This window comes from Pterocles gutturalis, unplaced genomic scaffold (genome assembly GCF_000699245.1).
Source record: "Pterocles gutturalis isolate BGI_N339 unplaced genomic scaffold, ASM69924v1 scaffold14818, whole genome shotgun sequence".
In the NCBI taxonomy this organism is placed as follows: Eukaryota; Metazoa; Chordata; class Aves; order Pterocliformes; family Pteroclidae; genus Pterocles; species Pterocles gutturalis.
Window position 1 is genome coordinate 1 of NW_010120711.1, and position 25,340 is coordinate 25,340.

The 25,340-nt window shown below is 40.2% G+C and overlaps 1 protein-coding gene across 1 annotated transcript in view; it reads left to right on the plus strand.

Annotated features, from left to right (window-relative positions):
* Window positions 1-5,217: 5,217 nt before the first annotated feature.
* The window catches only part of TTLL11 (tubulin tyrosine ligase-like family, member 11), a gene marked incomplete at its 5' end in the record, with an annotated part of 34,561 nt that continues 14,438 nt past the window's right edge, over window positions 5,218-25,340 (plus strand). The window contains 5 exons of the mRNA XM_010077002.1: window positions 5,218-5,314; window positions 6,749-6,882; window positions 11,652-12,227; window positions 12,817-12,912; window positions 13,449-13,567. Coding sequence (XP_010075304.1) covers window positions 5,218-5,314; window positions 6,749-6,882; window positions 11,652-12,227; window positions 12,817-12,912; window positions 13,449-13,567 — 1,022 coding nt within the window. The remainder of the gene's footprint in view (window positions 5,315-6,748; window positions 6,883-11,651; window positions 12,228-12,816; window positions 12,913-13,448; window positions 13,568-25,340) is intronic.

Below are 25,340 nucleotides of genomic sequence, written 5' to 3' on the forward strand. Positions count from 1 at the left end.
AAGCCCACGGAGGGGTAATCGGATATTATGCTTCAAAGCTTTAACTGGAAAGGGCAAGAAAGAGGCCTGCCCCCGTGTAGAAATGTTTGGCGTGTTGTGTCAGTTTGCATTTCCCTCAGAGCAGGGGTACGTGACACCCGGCCGATGGCAGCGGACACAGGTGGGACCCGGTGGATCAGCTCTGGTCCAAGGCAAAGCCTCTGCATCGCAGATTATCTTGGCGGCGTCTCAGAGAGCATTGTGTATGGATGAAATAATGTTAAACCACCTAATGAAGCGTACATAAGAGGCTTTAGCCTTCTAAATTATCCTCTGTAGAGGAGATATGGTTGGTTTTTCTTCCCCTGCAGTTTGAGTCATGTGTTTTCTCGGTGCTGTGCGTGGAGTTCAGTGTCTGCCTGGCTCTGCTGAGCTGGAGATGTGACAGTATGGGAGCTGGAACACAGCTGATGCTTTGGAACTCCTTATTGAAATCCTAAAGAGATTTCTATCTCTTATTATAGATGCTAAATTGTTCTCAAATTGTATTTTTTTTTCCATAATAACTTTATAAATAGCTTTGTAGAAGTCTGAGATGGCTTCTAAGAGCTTTTTCTGAGGAACTTGTGTAAGAAAAAGGGTCCTTGTAATGCTTTTGGAAGAGGGAACGTTGAAGGATAAAACCTGAGGATGAACTGTTTCTTCATGTGCAGAGCTAGGGTACAGCAGCGGGATCTATGGCGCCTGCTCCACTTTGCAAAGCTGCCTGTGGGATGCAGGCTCACAAGATACTAATATTTCTGTGCACCTGATGCTTTTTTTAAGCAAATTTGTACGGACTGGGGGTAGACAGCATATTGTTCCTAACCTCAGAGTTAAATGCTACAAGTTTATTTTCTGGAGGATTGAGTGGCAGTAAATATTTCCTGTGTTTATTCATAATGTCCTAAATACTTAATACCATGAAGACATATATCCTCCTTGCCAGGAAGAGCAATGCTTTCTCATTCTTTGTCTTCATAAAACTTTATTTCAAGATTTTTGTTATTTAAGTCCAGTGGGAGAATTTAAAAATCTCACTGCACAAACGCTCCAGTTCTCAACTCCTGCTCTTACAGCAAAATAGTAACAAAACACCAGAGGCGTGAAATTAAAACCTGCTACGGTTCCTGCTCTTACCCCTCCATGCAGCTGTGGACCGCCTGCCAGCAGCCTTGCTCTGTGTTTTAGTGGGTGACATACAGGGCAAGGGGGACTTCACGCTTAATTTCTACGTTCTTATGGTTAAGCTTTATGTTCAGAGTGCCGGTGCTGTTGCAGGGAGTGTTTCTGAATTACTGAGTTAATTTGTAGATTATGTTGCTAATGAGCCATACTTCCTGGTTATTTCTGTCTTTTCTGTTTCCTGAGGTTTCACTGCTCTGCTCACTTGGTATTCTGTCCTACCAATGGACTTGTTTCACATGCTCTCCTTCCTCTCTGGAATACCTGCTCAGTATTGATCAGTGTTCTCCTTCCTGCTCTGCATCTCCCACCAGCAATTGCTTTTGGCTTTACTTCATCTTTCTTTGTTCACTGTCTTTCTCAATATCCTTTCTCCTCCATCCGCTAGGTCAGTCAATATTTTTCATTTAGTTTGTTGCTTCCCCTTCTGGCCACTTTGTACTCTCAATGAAGAAGAGACCAAATACAGAGTTCTGTGCCATTTGACCGTACCATCCAGGTGACGAGTAATTCATTCCTTGTAAGCAAGTCACTGGAATGTGTTTCTGTAATTTTTTTACCTTATAATAAAGGGGTTAATATGTATGACTGTAGCATTATCTTTTGTAAGGGAATATTTTCTCTTATCTCCAAATTAACATATGGTAAATTCCACTATAAGACACACACAAAAAAGAAGGAATAATACTCTAAACATGGCTAATATTGGTGAGCAGTTCATTCTATGGCACTGGTACGTGAGGATGAGGTGAAAGAGTCCGAGAGAGCAATTTGTCTGTTATCGGAAGCAAAAGACAGAAAAAGCTCTTTTTTTTTTTTTTCAGCTGTGGGAATTTTGAGTAAATTCAATTATCAACCACGAGAGCTCTGTCTGGGGTATCACACAGGGGTGGACCTTCAGAAAAGCATCGCAGAGTGGGGATGTGCGTGCCAGGATGGCAGTTACTCCCATCGCTGGATTGGACCGGCTGATTCAGTGTGTCAGATCCTTTAAATGAACATGATATGCCAAATGAAATAATGGGCACAAATTGAGCTTGCATCCTGGGTTTGTTCATCACTTAATAAATTATTTCTTCGGCTAGCTTTCAATTACCAGGAAAATGGAAGAAGCAGATGTCTCAGGCATCAAATATCCCAGCATTAGGCGTTTCATTTGTCTCACTGTTCAGTAGCTGCACGGAGGCGTAGAACTGGTTTGAAATTTTATGGTGGGAGAAGCTGACTGGAAGACAGGAGTCATTTAACTTGTCATTAAACACGATGGAACAGACTGATGTGACCCATGAGACAATTTAAATTATTAGCTTCCCATCGAAAGGTAGAAATGACCTGTCAGACCGATTTGACTGTGATTGATGATTAATAGTGTCAAAGTTGTGAAAACAGTTCTGTTCTCTGTGTGGCTCCTCGTGTTCGGGTTTTTGTGTGTGTTCCGACAAATGCCCCCAATAAAAGATGATTTTAAATAAATTCTTTGAAGAGTTAGTGAATTGAATGCAGCCTGAAAGTTGTTTGCAGTGATTGATGCTAGGACCAGGCTCTCGGATTTTCCGCACGGGATGGGCACGCAGCGGCACGGACGGTCATGTTTACACCCTCTGTCCCCCTGTGGCTGTGAGCACCCCAAGTCCCAGGGCTGTGAGCACCCCAAGTCCTGGGGCTGTGAGCACCCCGGTTTGGCACCGCGCTGCAGGTTGGAGGCTGTTCTGGCTGACAGCCTTTGTATGTGACAGTATAGTGCAGACAATAAAGAATCCTTCCCAGCTCATTCAGGAGGTGAGTTTGATGCCATTGTTGGATAAATCCAACTAATCTTGATGTGTCAGGAGCAGGGAAGTTGCTGTGCTGTCCGCGGGGCTGGTGCGGGGCTGCAGCGCTCCCATTTCCAGCCCAGAGCTGCTCACTCCTCATCTGTTGTGAAATGATTTCTGTGCGGTGTTTGTAAGGAGCTTTGATATCCTTTGTAGATGAAAGGTGTTATATAAATGCAAATTTTATTCCTTTCATTTCAATTTCATTTAATAAATAAATTGTTCAGGTTTTAGCGGGAAGGGCGCTCTGAGACCCGATACTGCATCTGTATTCCGGGCGTACCTGTGGAGAGGGGTGAAGGCCACTGATTGTCTTCCAGAGCCTAACAGAATTAATTTTCACTTGTACAAAAACATTCTGCGGGCTGAATAATAATGAAAGGAGTGAAGACTCCACTGGCTCTGTTAAATTGGGTATCTCATGCCTGTGAGTAAGGAAAAAGGAAGGATGCATTGCTCAATTAGCATTTTAAATTAATTTTTCAAGGCTATTTACTGAGGAAACTGGAATTTTAATTAAAGTAGCAAATAAAGTAATTCACTCAAAAGCTTTATGAGATTCTTTTTTTCATAACATTAAAAAAAAAATCCAGTGATTAAAAAAGTGTTTTAAAGAAAGAAGCATTACATTTGGAGTAAAGAACAAATACTTTCTGCAAAATCCCGTGGTTCTTTCAGTATGGAAATGGTACTGACGCCTTTGGGTGGTGAGGGTGGTAGGTGTTTCATACAGGTGTGTCCTAAGGATGCTGTGGTGTTTGAAAAAGATGTAACCTAGTAATAGAAGAGATTCCTGTGGACATATTCCATGTGGTATTTAATCAACTATGTGGAGTTGCAGATGAAATGATTTTTTGGACTGATAAACGAGGCTGTGTCTAAGAGAACATGTGGGGAAAATAAGAGTACCTTCTTACACAAAACGAGTCATTTATTGTTGTTATAATGTGGATTATGAATGTTTGATTTTTAAGAGTAAATCATTGTTTTGGATTGTTGATGCTGCTAATTCATGGGGCTTTGGTTCTTATTGCTGATAGACTTTTTTTTTTTAAACCACTTTACTACTATTAGAAGCCACTCCTATCAGTAATGGGCAGCGCTGTTTCAGAGCTCTCCAGACTGCTTAAAAAAAGGTTGATTTTTTTTTTTTTGATAGTAGAAAACAAACTGTAGTTTTCCAGTTTATGGTGAAATCTTGTGTGAATGGGAAAAGAAGCTCTTCCGTTGTTGGAATACTTGGTATTGTTGAAATAATTGCCTCAGTCCTTAACAGTTGAAATATATATGCTCAACAATTGATTAATTAAATGCTAAGTTTTTATTTTAAATACAGTCAGTTAGTACCAGAAATGAATTAATACTGTATAAATGAACACATATAACTGAATATATATAAAGATGTATCTTAGGTATCTTGCTTTGAACATCCATTTTAAATTTATTGCAGCTTGGACACCAGCGTAAATCAGCTTGCTCAGAAAGGGCTTTGCAGTTACAGCTTAGTAATAATTTACAACAGTAGTACTAACTACACGTACCCCCTGAAATAAAGCACTGGGGAGTGGAAATGTGTCCTGCTCGAGCCAGGCTGGCGATGCTGCGCTGTTGGGTGAAGGGCCACCGCAGTACGGATGCGATCCGGGAAAGGCGCTGGGGTCACCGAGCTGCAGAGCACAAATGCAGGGCACGGGACTCTTAAGAACAGGAGTTCATTTAGTAACTGCCGGTAATGACTGTTCCTCCCTGACCTCTGGTGCTTTTTTCCCTTGATGGTCCCTTATCACCCCTGAAGTTGGAAGGGCGGAAAAAAAGCCAGAGTTTGTTTACCTCCCAGCTGTAGCCCTTGCTGCTGCTGTGCCTTCGTGTGCCAGAATTAAGTGCTGCTTAATGAAGTTTTATTCCCTGTAATAGTGTTTAAATTACAGATGAATCATGCCTTAGTTGTGGTTGATAGCAAGCCCGGAGTTCCTCAGTACAGATCATGCCTCTCAGGCATTTCGGGTTAGTTTCCAGAAACCTTTCATTGTTTGTTAGCACCTTGAGCTTTAGAGTCTTGAAACAATCAAGATTTTCTTAGTTTTGCAACCAAAATATAGAGCATGGTTTTGGTTTATTCTTAACATGAGCATTTAGAAAAGTAAGGAATGACTGGGTATTGCCAGATTACTTCGAAACCTGTCTCCTGTCTCTTTTCCAGTTTCCTTTTGGCCGACGCTTGCCGTGCGATATCTACTGGCATGGGGTGTCATTTCACGAGAACGACATATTCTCAGGTCAAGTCAACAAGTTTCCAGGTACCTTACTTCTGCTTCTAATTAAAAAAAAAATGCTTTAACAACATGGTTATTTTAACTGGTTTTGTGTTTTGCTGTTTTTTGATGTGAATTATCTGCCTAACCAGCTGGTAGTATTTTTAGCATATTACATATTTAATAGAATCATTTAGGTTGGAAAAGACCTCTCAGATCATGGAGTCCAACCATTTTGGGTAGGCTGTTGCTGCCTATGGGGTAAGAATATCAGAATGGGTGTCTCAAACAATTTCTGAACTGAAAATCGTTTTGGAGAGAAAGTGATTTTGATGAAAAGAATACTTCATATTTAAGAATTCAGAAAAAATAAGAGTGTTAGGCTATAATTTAAGTGAAGATTATTATGTGTTCTCTAGCATTGATAACAGTGCTGTATCTTCGGATTTGGTTTTGATTCAAAGTGGAAAGAATCTGTTTTGTTTTCTGCTCTGGCCTGTCGCAGGGAGAAGCTCGAAGTGGAGTTCCTCAAATGGATTTTTTAATAGTGAAGAGTTCATGTCAGTCCTCATCTTATGATCACTTCTCCTTTTTTAAGCTCCCTTTTTTCTCATTTAATCCCTGTTGAGATCTCTCTAAATAAGAGCTAAGAGCTTAGGTATTGACTTATCTAAGCCCTTTACTTCAGATTTATTGCTGCTGTTAGTACGCTGTGAGGATAAGAGCCCTCAGATAGCGAACTTTGTGCTTTATTTGCCCTGACTTTCTCCTGTCTGCGGGACGTTCACATTCAGGTAGTGGATGGTGTAGTTTTCTGGCGTTTTAAATCCGTGTTAGTTGAACGTTACCCTCTCTGTATGCTGGCTTCTACGTGGAGTCCTGCAGAACTAGACCCGATTTCCAGCAGCGTTGCGCTAGCTTGATGCTGGGTTTTACTAAATCCTTTCCCTTGAAGAAGAGGTCTTGATGCTTCTCTTAGTTTCTTGTGAAAGATTCAAAGAATCTGAAAGACTTCGAAACTTTTCCATAAAAATAGTTTTTTAGTTATGTTTCGGATGGAAATAAGACTTCAGCGAGTCTTTCTGACTTAAAAATGAATGCAAAGTAAACACAAAGTGGTTGATTGTATTCAGGTGACATTTTCCCACCTGCTGGAACAATAGCAAGCTAGGGCAGTGATGTCGGATCATGGCAAAGCCAGTAGTTACTATTGGACTAGAGCTTTCCCTCTAATATTCTGAGCTGTATTTTGGATAATTACTTTTTTTCTAATAGGATACAATAATACATACAATATGAAATATGTCAGGGGAATGCTACAAATATTTTGTCAGATTTTAAATTTTTAAAGGTCTTCAGCTTTATTGAAAGCAATGACTAGAGTGCCTACCAATAGGGTGAGTAATGATATAACAATTTAGGGTGAGACTTCAGTGGGGATTTTTCTTCGCTTTTAAATGTTGTTCATTCTTTTCCCAGGCATGACGGAGGTGGTACGTAAAATTACACTGAGTCGGGCAGTGCGAACAATGCAAGACCTGTTTCCTCTTGAATATAACTTCTATCCTCGATCCTGGATTCTGCCAGAAGAATTTCCCCTCTTTGTGGCTGAGGTAGATTACTTTTACTCTCAGAATAGTGTCATTTGTTGGATATTGTTGCTGTGTCATTCTTTAGTTTTTCATACCTACTAGATTATTTAAAATTACACATGGGTGCTGTGGATAACATATTTTTCAATTTTCCTGGGATCAGACATAGTTTGGATGAACTGCTTTTGTTTGTTATGTTCTAGAATAAACTCCAAAACAATTACACTTCTCTGCAGTGCCAGAAGAGGTATGTGAAAATTAAATGTGGTGGAACCATAAGCCCTTTCCTTGCATATCCTACTGAGTTGAAAAGGGCTGAGGAAGTTCCAGTACAGGAGTGTGTGGAGTGTGCACCAGGTTCATTGTCATGGAAGTCTTTTAAGTCCATCCTGCCTGTTCTATCCAAATCCTTCAAACCAGCATTTTGTAGTGTGCATTGTTAAATATGCTCACATCTTCCTGATTCATTGTTTGTTTGAATCTCTTGTCAGACTGTTGCTTTTTTAAAATATTCAGAACGTAATAAAATGCTATTCTTTTCCGGCTTTTTTGAAAAAAGGTGATGGTGTGTGTTGGTGTTTGGTTCTGTTATTACAGATATTTTTTTTAAATATTGTGTTTGTTTTAACCCTGTCTGACTCGCCCAGTGAATTCTTGTATTCTGCAGTATCCTCTGCTTGGAAAAGTGAGAGAAAAAGGTATGGACTTTCATAGACTTCTATACTGTGTGTTACTTTTTGGATAATTACCATATCCACAAACCAATTAAATCCGTGAACATCCCTTAATATACACTGTTCAAGTGTGCTGGGTCGCTGCCATGGCACTGCTAGTAACACCAAGAATGAATAAAATCCCAATAGTGCTTCATCCTTATTGCTTTAGATGTAAGACCGATTTGTAAAAGGAGCGTAAATTATCCAATCAATTTAGCTATGACAGGTAGATAAGTGCAAGTAACTTGGAACTAAGCTTTCCAAGCGGTGCACTGGGATTCCAGGGATGCCTCTTTCGGGAATCGTGCCTGCCTGGGTTACAAGGTGCTGATAACGGAGCAGCGTGTAGCAGTGTGGGCTGTGTGTCCGGGTAAAGGCACAGCCTGGCACGCTGGCAGCAGGTGGCACTGCAAATAAATACTTTTCTCTGGTTGAACGGTTACTGGAGTGAAAATGATTCGTTTTTTGTTCCAAGCGTAACAGATGTCCAGTACCACACTCCTAGGAGTTTCCTTTGCATATGTTCTTCCATCTGTGTTTGAGAAAAGCATAGTTCTTGTTATCAAACATTATATTTTATGTTGTAAGAGTTTATGTTCTGCTGAACACAAGTTTGTAATGTAAACCCTCTGAAACAAGAAAAAATACAAAACAAAAAATTTCCAAATCCACTGTGAACCATAAATGGTTCAGAACATTTCTCCCTTGCAGTTTCACAAGTTCTCAGTAGGAGCTCTCCAGTCTTTTCTGTTGTTTATTTGTTCATATGGGTTTTGTTTGCTTTCCAACCAAGGGACCCTAATGCTGCTGAAACTGTCAGCTTTCTGAGACTGAATTTTCAGCTGATTCACAAACAAGCACAATACCTATTTGCCTGACAACTGAAAGAAGAAACTCATTGAGAATTTAAATCTCACTGCCTTCTCCTGAAGCTCTACAACATTTCAAAACAATTTCTCCCAGTGTTCTTACTGTGCCTCACGTCTGTAGATATGATCGTGAACTTTTATCTTACACTTGTACCAATAACTAAGTCAAGTGCTGTCAGCTTTTCCCACTTTCCCCTATACCTAAATCCAGGTAGAACACACTACAGCTAACCTAATATTAATTTTCTGGGCTTTAAAAACCAGTAATTGATGAGAAAGCTGCACTCTTGAGTTTGTAGCTCATATTGGGAGATACCAACAAAATGGTAGTTCCCTTAGTGTCATTTGTATTGAAATGAAATGCTGATGGCTGTTTTTAATAAGGGCTTAAAAGTTAATTTCCCAAGTAAATATATACTTAGCTATTTTCAGTGTTCACCTATTTACCTTCTAAAACATTTTGTACTAACATGTCACCGTAACAGAAGATGAATTACAGTTAAGCAAATCTCTCGGGTGCTACAGTAATCACTCCTTCACCAACAGACAAAAACCTGTTGGAATCTGTGTGCTAAGAACTTATTTCTAATAGGAAATTCCAATTTCTGAAAATTAACTAGCTTGGGATTCAAACCCAGGCCTTGATTGCTCTCATACTGCCTTCTTTGTGTTGTCTGCGAGGATGATGAATAGGCCTAGGATGATTAATTTTTAATAAGAATCTAATTTGGACAGTCTCATTTCCAGCACAGTATATTTTTGGTGGTTTAATCAGATTTTCAGCTTTTGGATAGCTCTTAGGCATAGACATGAATATTCTAGTCTTTGTGCTGTCAAATCCTATAGCCCATAATATGCCTTTTTTTTCAGAACACTCTGTTCATTCAGCCTGTGTTTCCTCATGAAAGGCAAACCTACAACTGGCTCAGATTTTCATACTATTAGACATCATACTCTCTTCTTGCTGTTGACTATGAATGGTTAACATGTTTTTAAAGATAATTTCCTTCTGTCAAGCTAAGTACACAGAAATATCTCATTTTATATGAACTAATTTTCCTACATGACCAAATTTTCTATGTCTGGACAAGCCTCCTCGTAATGAGAATTTGAAAGAATATAGTTGAGAGGATGGTGGAGAATTTGAAGAGAACTGTCAGGAATTCCCTTGAAGATCAAGAAACCATCTGCTTTCTTCAAGACAGTCAAGCTGCTGAAAAACAGACTGACTCTGGATTATCATTCCCCTTTTCCCCACCCTTCTGTCTTTATCTGCCATGCATAAGTTTTGATGGACTAGAAGTCATCATCTAGAAGTCCATCAAAAAATGGACTAGAAAATGATGGAGAAAATTATTTCCTTTCCAGCTAAATGGAAGGAGTTACGTATGAGATCACTGGGGACAATGATTGCTAAAATGCAGGACTTCAAAAGCAGGTTGCTGTTGCATCTTTAACTTCCCCATCGCTGTTATCATAATTTCTATTTGTGGTAAACCATTTCCCTTATATGCCCCAAGAATCTAGGGCACAGGGTGGAAAAAAACCCCAGACCTCAAGATATGGGTGTAATGGCTTATCCTGTACTCATCAATATCCACAAAGCAGCGAGAGAACTGGATACATGAGTATCGAGGTCCAAGCTGCTGTAAACATACAGAAATAGGTCATATAGTCCTCCAGCAACATTCTTACCGAGTACTAATGTTGACTTTAACAAGCAGAGATCTTTCAGGGCAAGGCACTACAAACAATGGAAAGAAACTGATACTGAAAGGTACTGGTTTCCTAACCCTTCCCCTTTTTTTTTTTTTTTTTCCTTTCTCCTTTTTCTTGCTATTTCTGTGTCTTGATGATCTTTATACACACACTCAGAGTGTTAGTAAGTGTTAAAATTTCTTACCTACTATTTCCTTTCTGTTGGGGACATCTCCCACCCCCCCCCCGTCTGTAGTAAGTTCAATTGTCAGTGTGTGTCTTTTGGAAAAACCGTTTTCTGGAATGATTCTATTAATTTAACTTGTTAGCAGTAAAGAGTGTTTGACATAACTTTCTAAGAAATCTGCAAACTGGGAGCATTTCTCTGTGGAAAAAAAAAAAAAAAAAAAGAAATGTATCTTGTGTAGTGACTTTTCTAAGCGTTTTTGCCTCTGAAAACGCCCGATGCTGTGAGCTGTTGGTGTTCGCTGTTTGCGAGCTTGCACGCTAGAGCGCACTGTGCCCCACGCTGAACCAGCCCAGCAGCGCGGAGCGCCAGGGCACAGCTGGAGGAGACAACAGGCATGGAGGGCTTTGGAGATTCACCCAAACGTTTGGATTTGGTACAAAATAGCTTCGAATTCTCCACCGCCTTCCCTCACTTTCCTGATTTCACACTGGGTACCTCTAGAGAAAGCATCTGGGTTGTCAGGTGTTATGATCAGGTCTTGCTAATACAAGTCAAAGCCTCTGAGAAGAGTTGTTGAAATCCTGATAGAATTTCCTGTATCTGACACTGGATAGAAAGGTGGTAATTCATGCCAGGCCTGAGAGGAGTTCTGGTAAAATGCAGAAACCCTTTATTTTGGGGAATGGGGGTAGGTAGGAACTGAGGCAGAAACTCTGCTTGGTTTAGTAAATTTGTGGTATTTGCTTATTATCTGTACATGGCTCAATATTCCCTGGTTTTCCTGACACTGGGTATCTGATTGTGAAAAATATTCAGTGGTGGAAAAAGGTATTTTCAGTGCCAGATTTTTACTTTATCTTTCCTTCTTCCAATGTCTGCATTCGTACCTCAATGAGTAAGGTGCCTTTCCTTCGGTTAATGATTGTCTTTGTCAGTAGATGTTCAAAATGCAGCACAAAAGTTTAACTTGGCAGTTCCATATACATTAGTGACTAATAAAATGGGTCTCATGAGATATACAGCATTTCATTCTGCAAATTGGTACGTTAAAAATAAGTTCCTGGAATAATTTGTACAATGGCTTGTTAAATAAAATCACCTTTTATCTGTACGAGTAATTCCCTCTTCATGCTTTTCTGTTTGTCCTTGTCCTTGTCAGCGCTGTTTATCTTCTACCTCCTTTGCACGGTGTTTACTACTATAGCGAGGTGATCATGTTATTTTATTTTTGTTTTTAATGCAATTTGTTGGCTTTCATAGTATCAGCCCTTCTTCCCCCCCAATTAGTGTCTTTCAGTGTCATTCTTTTCCTTCTAGGTTCGTATGATGAAAGACAGTGATCCGTCCTGGAAGCCCACTTTTATTGTAAAACCGGATGGCGGGTGCCAGGGGGATGGAATCTACCTCATTAAAGACCCAAGTGACATCAGGCTGACGGGAAGCATCCAGAGCCGGCCAGCTGTGGTCCAGGAGTACATCTGCAAACCACTGCTTGTTGACAAACTGAAATTTGATATTCGTCTGTATGTCTTACTGAAATCTTTAGAACCCTTAGAGATTTACATAGCCAAAGATGGACTCTCTAGGTTTTGTACAGAGCCCTATCAAGAACCCACTCTAAAAAATTTGCACCAGGTTTTTATGCACTTAACCAATTATTCACTAAATGTCCATAGCGGGAATTTCATCCATTCTGACAATGTAAACACTGGCAGCAAGAGGACTTTTTCAAGCATTCTGTGCAGACTGTCTTCCCAAGGAGCTGATGTCAAAAAGCTGTGGTCAGATATCATTTCACTGGTGATTAAAACAATTATCGCACTGACACCAGAACTGAAAGTTTACTATCAGTCTGACATACCAGCAGGAAAGCCTGGGCCAACTTGCTTCCAGGTAGGTTGGAGTTTCTGCCAGAAATGCAGTTATTTCTATGGATGGATCAATTTTCTGTATGTGTAATTGCTTTTCTCAAAGCTTTCTCTAGTTGCGGTGCGGTGCATCCACTGAACAGCGCTGCGTGAGCTCTGAGCTTAGGTTCTCCTCACCCGAGTTTTACCTGACAAACCTCAGCCCCCTGACCTACGTTACTACTAGCAATATGCATATATGGAGAATTTTCAGTGGCCCTCAATCATTAGTAGCAGTATTTACTCCAGTCTCCATCTTCTAGGTGCTATAACTGAAGCTTTGCAGCCTCCTAACGCAGCTGTGATGATGGGAATTTTAAGACCCACTTGTCACAGGTGCTAAGATTCTGTGCTGAGGGATGCGGTGTTTGGAGGTGGGGGGAGTGGGGAAGTAGCTGTTAGTATCAAAGACAAATGGTTTCAGTAACTAGTCAGCGATACAGCATGTATCTCGGTTATTTCTCCTTTGTCCCTGCAATGTTTCTTCCTCCTGAATGTCGCCATATGGATGACCATTGCATTCTCTTGAAGAACACTGAGTAGAACTGAAGTAACACATTCCTTGTTACGCACAGATTTTAGGGTTTGACATTCTCCTGATGAAAAACTTGAAGCCCATGTTACTAGAAGTAAATGCAAACCCCAGCATGAGAATAGAACATGAGCAGGAGGTAAGACCTCTCAATATGATAGTGATATTGGAATGAAATTGTTTAGGTTTGGTTTTCTGGGCTTTTTTCTGTGTTTGAAAGATGAAAGCTGTCTGCTAATATGAAAGCTCCAAGGTTCTCTGTAATTTTCTGCTTTGAAATCATTGCTAATCTTATACACTGGAAATATGACTTATTGGAATTGTGAATGCTCTCCATCATCTTTGTCATAAATGCATTTATGCATCACTCCCTGCAGTTGACTTAATTGTGTTTAGAGGATTGCAAATAACTTTTTTCATATTTATATACATAATATAAATGGTAACATTGACAACAATGTTTTTTTTTAATATTTCAGTTTACTAGAGAAACTTGCTGAAATTGTTGTAATATCATACTGAAGATGTCAGGGTGTTTGTGTATGCTTTAAGAAGTATCTTGTAATCTATCATTGTGAATTTAAAACAAATATGAAATGCATGAAGTTTGAACAAATGTGGAATAAATAATCCTTAGTTCTATACTGAATAATTGTATTCCTCTGTAATTTAAAGCTTTCTCCCGGAGTATTTGAAAATGTCCCAAGCCCTGTTGATGAAGAAGTGAAAGTAGCTGTTATCAGAGACACTCTTCGTCTAGTGGACCCTCAGAAAAAAAAGAGAAAAGAGATCCAGTAAGTGTATTGACTTTCTTTGGTTTTTTGCATTAGTGCCTTGCAATAATTATAAAAGTGAAATATTTTTTCCCGATTTTGTTAGTTGATCCAGGACAGTGAGTTCTTAGCTGTTGGTGTGACTCCTTTTTCATCCAGTGTGAACTCTTTCAAAAAAACTTTTAGGATATTAGTCGGTGGCACGGTACAAAAAGAGTACTCGTATTTCTGGCTTTCCCAGGGGAAGGTCAGGGAAAAAAACAATTTGTGATACTTTCTGCTTAGTAGCAGCAAGTCCACCAAGTGGTATTCTCACAGCTCAGCACTGACCACCTCACTTGCTGCTTTCTTAGAGGAATGGCAGAAGTGTGGAGGGAGCCATGCGCGTGCTCAGGGAGCTGAAAAGGTCCACAAACAGTACCTCAGGCTTTATCAGTTCCTCTCGAATAACTTCCCTTTGATTCAGAACTGGGGCAGACAATTCAGTAACTCCAATTTATTTATTTTTGCCTCTTTTTTTTATTCAAAACAGTAATGAGATGTAAATTTCTGTATTAATTTGCTTGAAAATCACCGATTACTCTGAATGAATTGCCCCATTGGAGCTGAAAAGTACAATATTGTATTTAGAAATTGCTTCGTTGATCTGTGATAATAAACATAGTTCAATCTATGGTCTAGAAATGAGAGGAACTGCCTGAAGAGCAGCTTGCACAGAAATGCTTGTGGGTGGGACCAGGCTGAGAGAAATAAATTTTTTTTTTTTTTGATGAAACACCTTGTTTTAAGCAGTTTCTTGGAGACATGAAAGAGGTTTTTGGTTTTGTTTTTTTTTTTTTTTTTTTGTCCCTAGAAGTTCTTGCTTATAGGCCTGTCTCCATATTAGAGTATCGATTTTGTTCTTCCCTTGGCACTTAGTGGCAAGTTTAAATATGTTATTCATGTTCTGTAATGATTTCAAGTGCAAAATTGGTGTCCTTTGGTAGACAGAGGCTCCTGAACAAGACATGACTGATAATACTTCAAAGTTCTGTATTATTGTAATATTATTATAGGATCAGACTGTTCTTTCAGAGGCAGTGCCACCCAGAGAGGTGGCTGTGGTCAGTATACAGCGTGCCTGGCAAAGCAATGCATACTGTGTGCTGCTGGTACTTAACCTTCACCCTTACGATTACTTCAGTGCATGGAGCTGAAAAAAGATCATTTTTTAACCTGTAATTATGTAACTAGTCATGTCTCTTTTTTTATGCTGAAGTTATGTCAGGCATTCATTAACTACATATTAGATATGGAGAAAAGGCAAATGATAATTAGAAATAAATTCATGGAGAACGCTTGTGTGTGTGGAACGCTCATTCGACTGAGGATTCTTCTCTGATACATTTTAGTGCTAAATATAATTCATAACAGGATTAGCTGGTGATGAGATAAACCATTGGCTCTTCACAGCACGGACTGATCAGTGGTGCAGCTTTTTCAGGGCAATCTGGTTAACAGAGCATCTTCTTGATCAATGTCTGTGTGTCCTCCTATTTCTTGCTGCGAAGGGCAATGCTCTGGGAAGTTTTTGTGTGGATATGCAGGAACTCCTGGGTGACAACTTTTTGTTGAGCTGGGCGTGGTGTGTGGAGCTTGGAGACAGACATAATCTTACCATGGGCGTTGAGTAAAGGACCTCACCCTGCTCATCTCTGGAGGTTTACATCAAAGTCAAAGCATTGGAGAGAGGAACTGAGCACCGGTTGCTTTTGCCTCGTCTTCACCAGCAAAGGTTTTGTGATGCTTTTCCTGTGTGTCCTGCCTCTCTCTTGTTTCAGTGCGTTCCTACCAGTTCTAACGTGTGCTCCCACGTTCCCCCTCCAAACACTCCCCCCAGGAACTGCAGAGAAGTGGCACCACTCCTCTGCCTGCAGGACAGAGATCAGAACTAAATAACTGACTGGAGGTGGAAAGCTGGACAGTGGTCACCTGTCCATTGCAATACTTCTGCTCGTCTAGTTGTGCCCAGCAGCAGGGAAAGCAACATTTGGAAAAAAACATTAGGAAAAAAAAATCGGAAAGAATTCCTGTTCTGACAGCTAACCGTCAGCAAACATTGCAGACTCTAGTTTTGGTGCTAATTAGGTAATGGGCATTAGTTTAAGAAAAGTTTTAATGATATATGTCAGAGTTTGAACACCCAGAGGAAATACTGAGAAATCTGAGAAGCATCTCAGGTAAATATTCTGCTATGGAGATGGATTTTATTTTCCTCTAATTATCCCCCAGATTAAAATAAATGAAGCATCTAAATGAAAGTGAGTTTTAGAAGTAATCCTGAAGTACTTCATTATCAGGAAAGATTAATAGCTCAGAATTTTTTTTAGTTTAATTTTTCCTCATCTTTATGGAGTTTTGATTATTTTTTTCCTCCTTCCTTTCGTGTAATGTATAATATTGAAATATATTGAAGTTGAATAAAATCAGTTTATCGAGCCGCACATATCTCTTAATTTTCCAACACAATTACAGTCTTTACGTGCATGAATCACTAGTAATTATCTTGGCACTGCCAATAATTAGTCATTGAAAATCTGCAGTGATACCAGTTCAGATGAACGTACTTAAATATACGGAGTGGCTATTGTTCCACAGTATGACTGATCTTTTCTTCGTTTTAAGAATTGGTCCTGGCCATGTAAGTACTGCGGTATGTGCTTAATATTTTGTGCATGTCGCATGTTTAAACAGAAGCTTTAGATGCATGCAAAGATTTTTTTTTTAATCACTGTTGAGGAAAATCTCATTTTCCAACAGAAAAGGCAATCGCTTCTGTTGCAGAGATGAGGGCAAGCTTTGTGTTGCTCTGTAATGCGACGAACATAAGGAATTAGAATAAAAAGTGACTCAGGCACACGTGAGGCTCTTGGGAGGGATGAGCAGGGTGGGTCCTGCCCGGCGCCTGCTTCTCCCTGAAGTCACGCAAGCCCTGCCGGACAAATCCCCTGTGCCTCGTACGCAGAAAACCTATTCTGGCCATCAGGATCCTGACGCAGTAGGTATCCCGGTAAAGGCTGATGTCCGGCTTCACTGCATTAATTCCTTGCTGCTTCCGAACCCTCTGTGTTATTGCACAAATTCTGACGAGAGCAGAGTTTCCAAGTAATTATTAAGAGGGAGACTTGGAGCCATGTGCTGCTCTGCAGGGTGAGGATGTATGTCACCGCTCAGAGCCTCTCCAGCGGGGACTCTGAAAGCAGCTCTGCGGGTTCCCTCGTGGGGCTGTTCTCAAGCCATTCTGTACCCCAGAGGGTCAGCGGTGCCTGGCGCTGCCTGACCCAAGCAGAGCCTGGGTAGCCCTTTCGTTAAATTAGAGCAGGCAGCTAATCAACTGCATGTTGTGTGCTTTGTTGTACTTTTTGCTCTTCTTTAAAAAAAGAAAAAAAATCCAACTAAAAATGCATGGTTATAGAAAGAGGGTTTCTGATTCTGATTTTGCAGGAGCCTCTTTGGCCCTAGCTTTGGTCCCTAGACTAGTCCTATTTTCCTTGAGCATCCGTAATTTGGAACTGAAGTTTCCCTCATAATTAAGAAATTGAAACATTTAATAAAATAATGTGGCAGATACTAACTCTTTGCTGCTGTTTGTGTGACAGTACCGTTCTCATGGATTTTAAGCCTTGAGCAGATCATTGCGTCAGCCAGGCTGGTGACCTGCTGGAACAAACACAGTCATTCGTGGCTGAGCTGTTTGCATTTTAAACTCCTTTGTAAATCTGCTATCAAACAAAGCTTACTTTCTTCTAGCATTACTACAAAGTGAACTCAGGGGGTGGTGATGGCCAGTAATCTTGATTTCTCTTCTGAGCATCTGTCACTGCTCATTTCAGAATTATCGTGGTGGTTTTTCCAGCTGACGTTTTTTTAGCAATGGTAGCTCTTTTATGATCCCGTGAAGACCTTCAGTACCAACTGATGAGCCAGCTGGTCACTGTATCGTCAGGAGGGAGCTTTCCTCCTCCAGTGAGAAATGTAATGTAAAAAAAGATGGGCTGGACTGTGCTCCATAATGGTTCTCCAGAAACACTTGTCTAAAGCTTGTATGTGATTAAATTTGCTCTGGATTTACTCCTTGCAGCAGAGGTGCTGTTCACAGCCTGCTGAAGGTGGGAGAAGACTTGAGCTAAAGGAAGTTTGCACAATTAAATGAATGGTCTAATGACACCGAACAACATTTAAAGTAAATCAGCGTTACTTGTGTAAACAGCAGTTTAATTAAGATAATCACTGATGCAAATCATTGTTTATATTGTGCCTCCAACAGAAAATCCATTTGAAGAGGCTTTGCAAATTTCTGGTGTTCTGTGCCTAATTTTGAATCTTTTTAGTAGTAAAAGGTTTTAGTTTCAGCGTTTGTTTAATTATTAATAATTTATTCTTCTTAAAATTGCATTAGATCTGAGGAGCAGAAAGGAGCCTCTGCCTTGTATGCAAATATCCTATATTCTCCACTTGATCTTGGATGTAAACTATTTGACTGATGGTATAATTGCGAGTGGTATCATCTGGAGCAGGTCTGCTCTGAATGTCTTAGGAAGATCATTTCTATCAGCTCATCAATGCTAATGACCTGCTTTCCTGTCCTGTCAAAAATATTTGTGCCCTGGTTTATTAATGCTAATTAATACAGCGATAATAAGAGACTTCGTTATATTTTTGTTGCTGTTGTTTATTCTGTGTCCCAGTATGATCTCTTGCATTTACATGCCTAGTTTCTTACATATTTCAAGACGGAAAATAAGCGTTTTATTCTTGTGACAAAGAAGGCATAGTATTGTGACGTGCTTGTCATTAGAAATATGAGTTGCTCATGGAATAAAATCTGTTTTTCACTTGCTAGAGATGATGAAGGTGCAGCCCACCAACTAATATAATGACTTTTATTCAGGGCTGAAATAGCCATTGACAGAAGAAAGAATTGAAACACTTTGGAAATGAAATGTAATTTAATCTGTGGCTGTTACAAAAACAATCAATTCATTGTGCCCACAAAAATGAGCGCTTTTGTTTTGTTACCTGTCCTGGTATTGCTCTGTACATACCACTTCAGTGGGTTTTTTATTTGAATTCAGCCTTAAAATTGTGATCTGATTATTTTTTTTCTTCTTTTTAAACTATGTCAGGTACAATTCTCTTCTCTGGATTCTGTGGCTCTAGCAAATGTCAAATCTGATTAACTCGTTTTCTGAGCAGGAGGAACCCCAATGTGGTCTCTCTCAAATTTTTGCAAGATCAGCATGCAAACACTGCCTGATGTCACTGTTCAGAGAGCACCCTGTAAATATTCATGTATGTCAGTTTGACTTTTTTTCCTCTAAGTGTTATGCACTTAGGAAGAAATTGTAATTGAGGTTTTGTAGAACTTACTACACAGATCATCTTACTCTTTTCTTGCACAAGATCAGATGGTTCATTTCTTCTGTTGTGCGGATTGCACATCTTTCTCACTTTAAATGATTTCTTTCTCTGACATAGGACAAGAAGTTAATAGTTTCTAGGAGAATATGTGGTCTGTATTAAATTAATGTCCAGAAATATATTCATGTTTTCTACTTATGTACTGTCTGCCTTAAATGTAACTGATGTTGAAGTGCAGCGTCTGTAGGAGATGTCTCCTGCTGTGCCAGTGCCCGATGGGTCTGACCTTGTCCAGGAATCTGCAAGAGGAACGTGGGTCTGTACTTAAAGAGACCTTTCAGTAACGTTCCTCTTTTATATGTTTCAAAGACATTTTCCAAATCCTAGTGCTATTCTTAATTTCTTGATCTTGAGGAGCAATTTTGTATTTCCTTAAAGAAGGAAAAAAAAAAAGTCAGGAAATCACCTGTGCAGCTGTATTCCATTTATTTTCCAGCGATTTTTTGTTCAGTTCCATAACCTCCCCTGATGTTTGTGTCATGTTTAATGGAAATATGAAAATATACTGTGCACAAATGTCTTGAGAGTATGATTATCCTAGATTTTGGTGATGATAAAGTCATTCTTGCCGTTGATTACTGTGTTTATCTCACTGTACGTGTTCTCAGGTTGTGAATGTGTGGCAGGGGTGGTTTGGGAGGGTCAGAACCCAGTGCATGAACACATGGAGAGGCTGACCGGGAGAGTACTGCTGTTGCAGCTATCGCTGACCAGAAGATGATGACTGTTCTTCACTCTTGTTGTAATGTATCTTAGTTTCCACTTCTGTAAGTGACTGTATTGTGTTCCGCAGGGGTTCATTGCTCAGGGTTGTTGGTGCCTTTTGCGTTACATGGGGTGAGTTTGGTGCTTATAAAACAAGCATGTACTAAACCCCTAGCTATGGTAGTATCGGTATTTGGTTTCCCTTTGCTAATTGACTTTATGAGCTGACTGCCAGAGCTTTAGGTTGATTCCTTTCTCCCTTTGCTCTCACTTGGAAGTCTGGTCAGGTTTCCAGCTATCCAAATGCTTCTCAAGCACCACCTCTTCATTCCGAGCCTCGTTTCTGCCCCGAGTGCCTGAACTCATATCTGTGGCTTCCTTCACATTGATCTTTCTACTCTGGTTCATTTTGGAGGCTGACAATTTTTTTCTCCATCAGTCAAAATGCCCCAGCATTCATATTCAGGATCATTCTGCCAAAGCCCTTTGCAAGTACATTGAATTAGACCTTTTCTCTTTCCTGGAGGGCTTCTTGGTTTATTCCTTCATCAGGCAATCTGCCAGCTTCGGTATCAATTCTTGTCTGTTAGATTAGCCTCTGCGCCTTTTGATGAGTTAGACATGGGAGGGAGACTTTTAAATGTGATGTTTGTCAATGCTATTTCAGTTTGGATCAGTGAAACCTTAACTTTGTTTTTCTGTAGTTGGGGAATATTTATTTCCACTGCTATCCCTTATCCTGCTCCAGAAGAACCAGCCTCAGCTCCTCTGTTCAGTTTTGTGAAGCAGACGTTATAGGTTCCTTGATCTTTGCCCTCTGTTCTTGCTTTTCCAGTTGTTTATCTGCTCCATCCTTAAGAGCTTTTAACCTTTTCCCTCTCGATCAGGACAGGCCCTGTTGGAAATTCCACAAACTACAACGTGAGACGTCCCTCCCCGAAGGGACGGGAAGGATGCGGTAGTGCTTGACTCCCAGAGTAGTTCTACGTTGGGTTTAAGAGCCACTCAGAGGAAAGCACCACCAGAGTGTTGTACAGCCAAGGATACAATGCTGAGTGCAGAACGGTGGCAGGTAATTTGAATGTGCTGTGGCAGCAGTCCTGACATAGAAAAGAAAATAAAATCTGCTGATAGAAAGAAGGTCAGACCTTTCAGTTTATAAGTGGCTCTACTTCACATGTAATATGAAATGTTTTAATTGACTAAAAATGCGTAAATACATGAGCAATAATAATGTTTCCTCAAAAATAGCTACAAGTGTATCCCTAGCATAGATCCAGTAGGAATTCAGTAACTCACCTCAATGTTTTCTCTATCAAACCGTTACAGGAAAAGTTGTTTTTTTGAAAATAACTCTGGACTAGGGCATAAAAGATGCAATTTTCATTCCTGATCCAGCCAGTTTACTCAGTGACCTTTAGAGAAAACATTTTGCTTCCACTACCATTTTCATTCTGTGAGAAGAGAAGGATGCCTTGCTTCTCCCATGCATTGCCAGGCTTTCGAAATGAGTCGTGTTCAGGATACGGCCTCTTCTTCTGCCTAGTAGTGTGTGAGGTCAGCTTATGTATTGTTGTTGTATAAAAATATTACAGAAAAGCTTCAGTATTCTTCTCTGGAAGACTCTGTGTCCGATTGTATGCTCCTCAGTAGATATCCCTGGTGGTTACTAAGGCTTGCAAAGCATTCTTCACATTTTGCCAACTTGATTGTCATCAGTGGTCTCTGCCTTTTACTTTCTCTGGTGCAGAGTGCTCGGAGCCACTGCATTTTCTGGGCAGTGCCATAACTCGGTGCATGGTGTGCTATTTGGTATTCAGCATATTAGGATTTTAAAAAGGGGTTTTCTCAATGTCAGTCTTTGATGTTATTTTCATCTTCTTATTTTTACAGTCCTTTGCTAATAAAATGGAGAACTTACGGAATATCGTTGGAGTGCACACAGGCACAGCTCTACATACCCCCGTGCTTGACAACAGATTAATTTACAATGATTCTCATTTTAACCTTCACCGCTGCAGAAGGTGCTGTTACTCACAGTCCAGTTTTGCAAGTTGGTCTGTGTTTGCTCATATGTTGTATTCTAAGTGTTAATGTCTTGAATGTAAAGATTGTATTTAAATTTCCACATAAAGAATGAATTCAGTCTTATTTTGAATCTCTTGAGATGACCCCGTATTGAGGGACAGCTGGAAGTGCTCAGAATGTACTAAGCAAGCAAGCTGATGGCAGGCCCGGTTCGTTTAAAAATTTTAATGGACAAGAATTGGTATGGATTGCAGTTTTAGAAGGTTTCATTTTCAGCACTGGGAAGTTAATTGGTCCAACACTGCAGCGTGCTTTTGCAGTAATTGGCGTGCTGCAGTGCCCTGAGCTCCGGCGTGAACCAGGCTGGTTTGTGTTATCAAATTGCACATAGAGACTAGTTTGTCCAATTAGACTCGAATCACAATGTTTTGAGATGCAGGTAATCTAATTGCATTTTTATTGACATCTCCTTTTTTTTTGCTTTCTAAAATTTCTAGTAAGCAACAGAGGAAGGACTGGAAATCAGCTGAGGAATGTGACCTGTCAAGAGTGTTTCCATAAAGTCGGAGCTTTCCAAACATACTGATATATCAAAACGTGCTATAGCAATTGCATCTCTTAGATATTCACACAGTGTTACATTTTCAGTTGATCATTAAGAAGCCTTCTTATTTTTTTTCCTTTGATGATGATTCTTAAATGAAAAGAAAACCTTTGTTATAAAACAAAGAAGAGAAAAGGAAGGTTTTATCAGAATGTGTCACTTTCCTCTAGTCTTTGTAGAGCAGCCACAAAAGTTGCTATAATCTTCAAGGTTTGCCCAAAAAGGAGGGAGGTCAGGAATGGAGTGGCTGTTCAGTCTCCTTCCAAACAGCATAAAAATGGATGTGGGGGCGGTGGCTCTCAACACCTCTTTGAATTCAGCTATTTGATTAGAGATTAGAAGTGAGTCTTAATGGTAACAGAACCTGGCTTGAGGCACGCTGTATTTTGCATCCCTCATAACCAGCAGGAAGGGGCACGAGGGGTCCCGTTCACTGAGCTGGAATAAAAAGCCCGACAGCAAAGCTTTGCGGCGCTCGGCGGCTGTACAAGCCTTGTTCCGTCACTGACAGCATCGATGCTGGAGCTCCTTTGGTGTGTGCTCCTGCTCTGACTGAATGCTAACAAAGTAAGCTTCTTTTGTGTTGTTTTGTTGCTGTTGTTTTTTGTTTTTTTTTTTTTTAATACAAACTCAGCAATACTTCAGAGCATCCCTGGGGGCTTTGCTGTACAGGTGTTTGCTGCATCCAGCTGTTGCTGATGGTAAGCTTCGGCTGAAACCGGTGAAAGTTCAGATGAAGCATGGTCAGAAACTTGCTCAGGTTACATGGGAGAGGATGTAAACCAAATAGCAATTTTGACCTTATTAATCAAGTACTTTAGTGCATACTGAAGTGTTTGTGGAGCTAGCCCTCTGTCCTTTGAGAGTGCAGTTCCTGCCGTTGTTACGGCCAGTCACTGTTTCCTTTCACCTCAGAGGTAAACTGGCTTGAACAAATAATACGGTAGAGAAGTCCTTGATGTTCTTAGATGTTATTTCCACCATTCAGAGCTTCTCATAGGTAGCTTTCAAGGCTGACATCTCTCCAGCCTGAAAGGGGTTGGTGTTTGTGTGTTGAATAAAGAATTAATTTCCAACTAATTTTCAGTTCTTGGCTGGGGTTGGTTTGGGCTTCCCTGCCTCAGTGAGCCAGGCATCCATCCAGCTCTGGAAGTGTGATACGTTTCATCAGTGTTAATCAGGACTAACTCTTAAGTTGAAAAACTGTCGTGTAGTAAAGCTAAACCAATACATTTGTGCCTAGGGACTCGCTGAGAGAGTTCCAGAGCAGAGGAGAGCACGGCTTCGCGTGCTGGCTGGCCGGAAAGCAGGCTGCTCAGCAACGCTCCACATGAGGAAGGAACTGTCTGCTTATCAAATTGGTTTAATTGAAACCTAATTTGTTCCTCGGATGGGCAAAGAAAGTAGGTTTATTCTCCGCCTTGTGTACTCATTCTGCACATGCCATCTCCTCTCTTCCTCCGCTGGAGTGCATTAATCGCAGCCTGTCTAGTGCAAAGAAGAGGAAAAATGAGCAGTCGTTTCCTTTGGTAAGGAAACCACTTCATTTTTAAACTACATTTTTAAGATATATTACTACATCTTCTTTCTTCAGGTTAGCTGTAATTTCCTCTTTAGTTTTCAATGCAAGAAAGCTGTTGTGTTTTGAAGTTACAACCACTTTTTCTCCTTTTGTCTCAAAGCACGGGGCAGAGGTGTGCCCTGGCTGTCCAAGTGGGTTCACTCCATTCACACGTTCATACAGGGAAGGTGATTAGTAGTTAGGCTTCAGTGCAAATTGTTTTTTTCCTGACACTTCAATATGCTAATCATTTGAGCGGAGTTTCTGCTATCAGCAAAATCATCTTCACCTCTGCTTACCCTGCAGCTTGCTAGCAGAATCGAGTTTTTGGGTGGTATCTCGGCTGGCTGCAGGAGCAGCGATTTGGCTGCACCCTTCAGTAGATAGCTTTTTCATGGCTGTTCTGTATGGCACAATTTCCTTTATTAGCCTGCAGTTAAATACTTCGTGAATGAAATTTGATTTTCAGAATGTTAGCTTAATTGCCTTGTCTAAAATTCAGGATATAAGTTTATTTAATTTGACATTTTTTTTCCCTTTTACCTTCTTGAATGTATGTTTGTGCTGCGCTGAAGCAACTCTGCTTTTAAATTAATTTTTCCAGTTGGTCTATAATGTACAACTCCAGTGACTTCTAATTTTCTGTAATCTTTCTGATACTAAATTTCTTCCCACCAGCTAGTTTTTGTAAAATTAAGTGTACAAGTCTTTACTCTGAAGATGTCGTGTATGCAGTGTGTGGATGTCTGTACACAGAGCATGCCTAGGTGGATCTCTGTGTAAGGTATAAAAATGTCACCGTTCAGACCTGTCTCCTTGCCATCTTTCCCCTCTGTATGTTATATATACTAAAGCTACGTCCAGCTGTGATAGTTTCGATTGCATGAAACCTGTGGGGTGACCCTTGAGTACTTGGTCTTGGTTTCCAGTTACATCTCTGTAAGTTCTTCATGCGACCGTGGAGTTGCCATATGTGCTTCATGTTCTCTCAGGAATGGCACAGCCCACAAACAAATTGATTTAAAAAAAAAAACAAGATTTCATGCAACCTAGAAGATGTTATAACAAATCGATCAGCCAAGGGTATACCAAGGTACATCCCCTTACTAATAAAAGAAATGAATCGTTTCTGTGGAGCAGGGCTCCAGGGCCACATAACGGTGTTTTATGAAGGAAACAGTAAAATGGAATAAATGAATGCATATATCCCTGGATACCCGGGGAAAGTTCTTACATGCACATGCCTTCTAAGAATTATTTATTTGCAATGTGTTTACATGTCAGGGTTAGGAATGGGAGAACTCGTAGCAAGAAGTTGCCAGTCTTGGTGCAGCTGTGAATTAGAGAGCAAGTTTAATGATCTAATTACCCCGTGGTGTTATAAGAAATAACACAATTCATTTATGTGTTTACATTTTATGCAGACCGTTAATTCA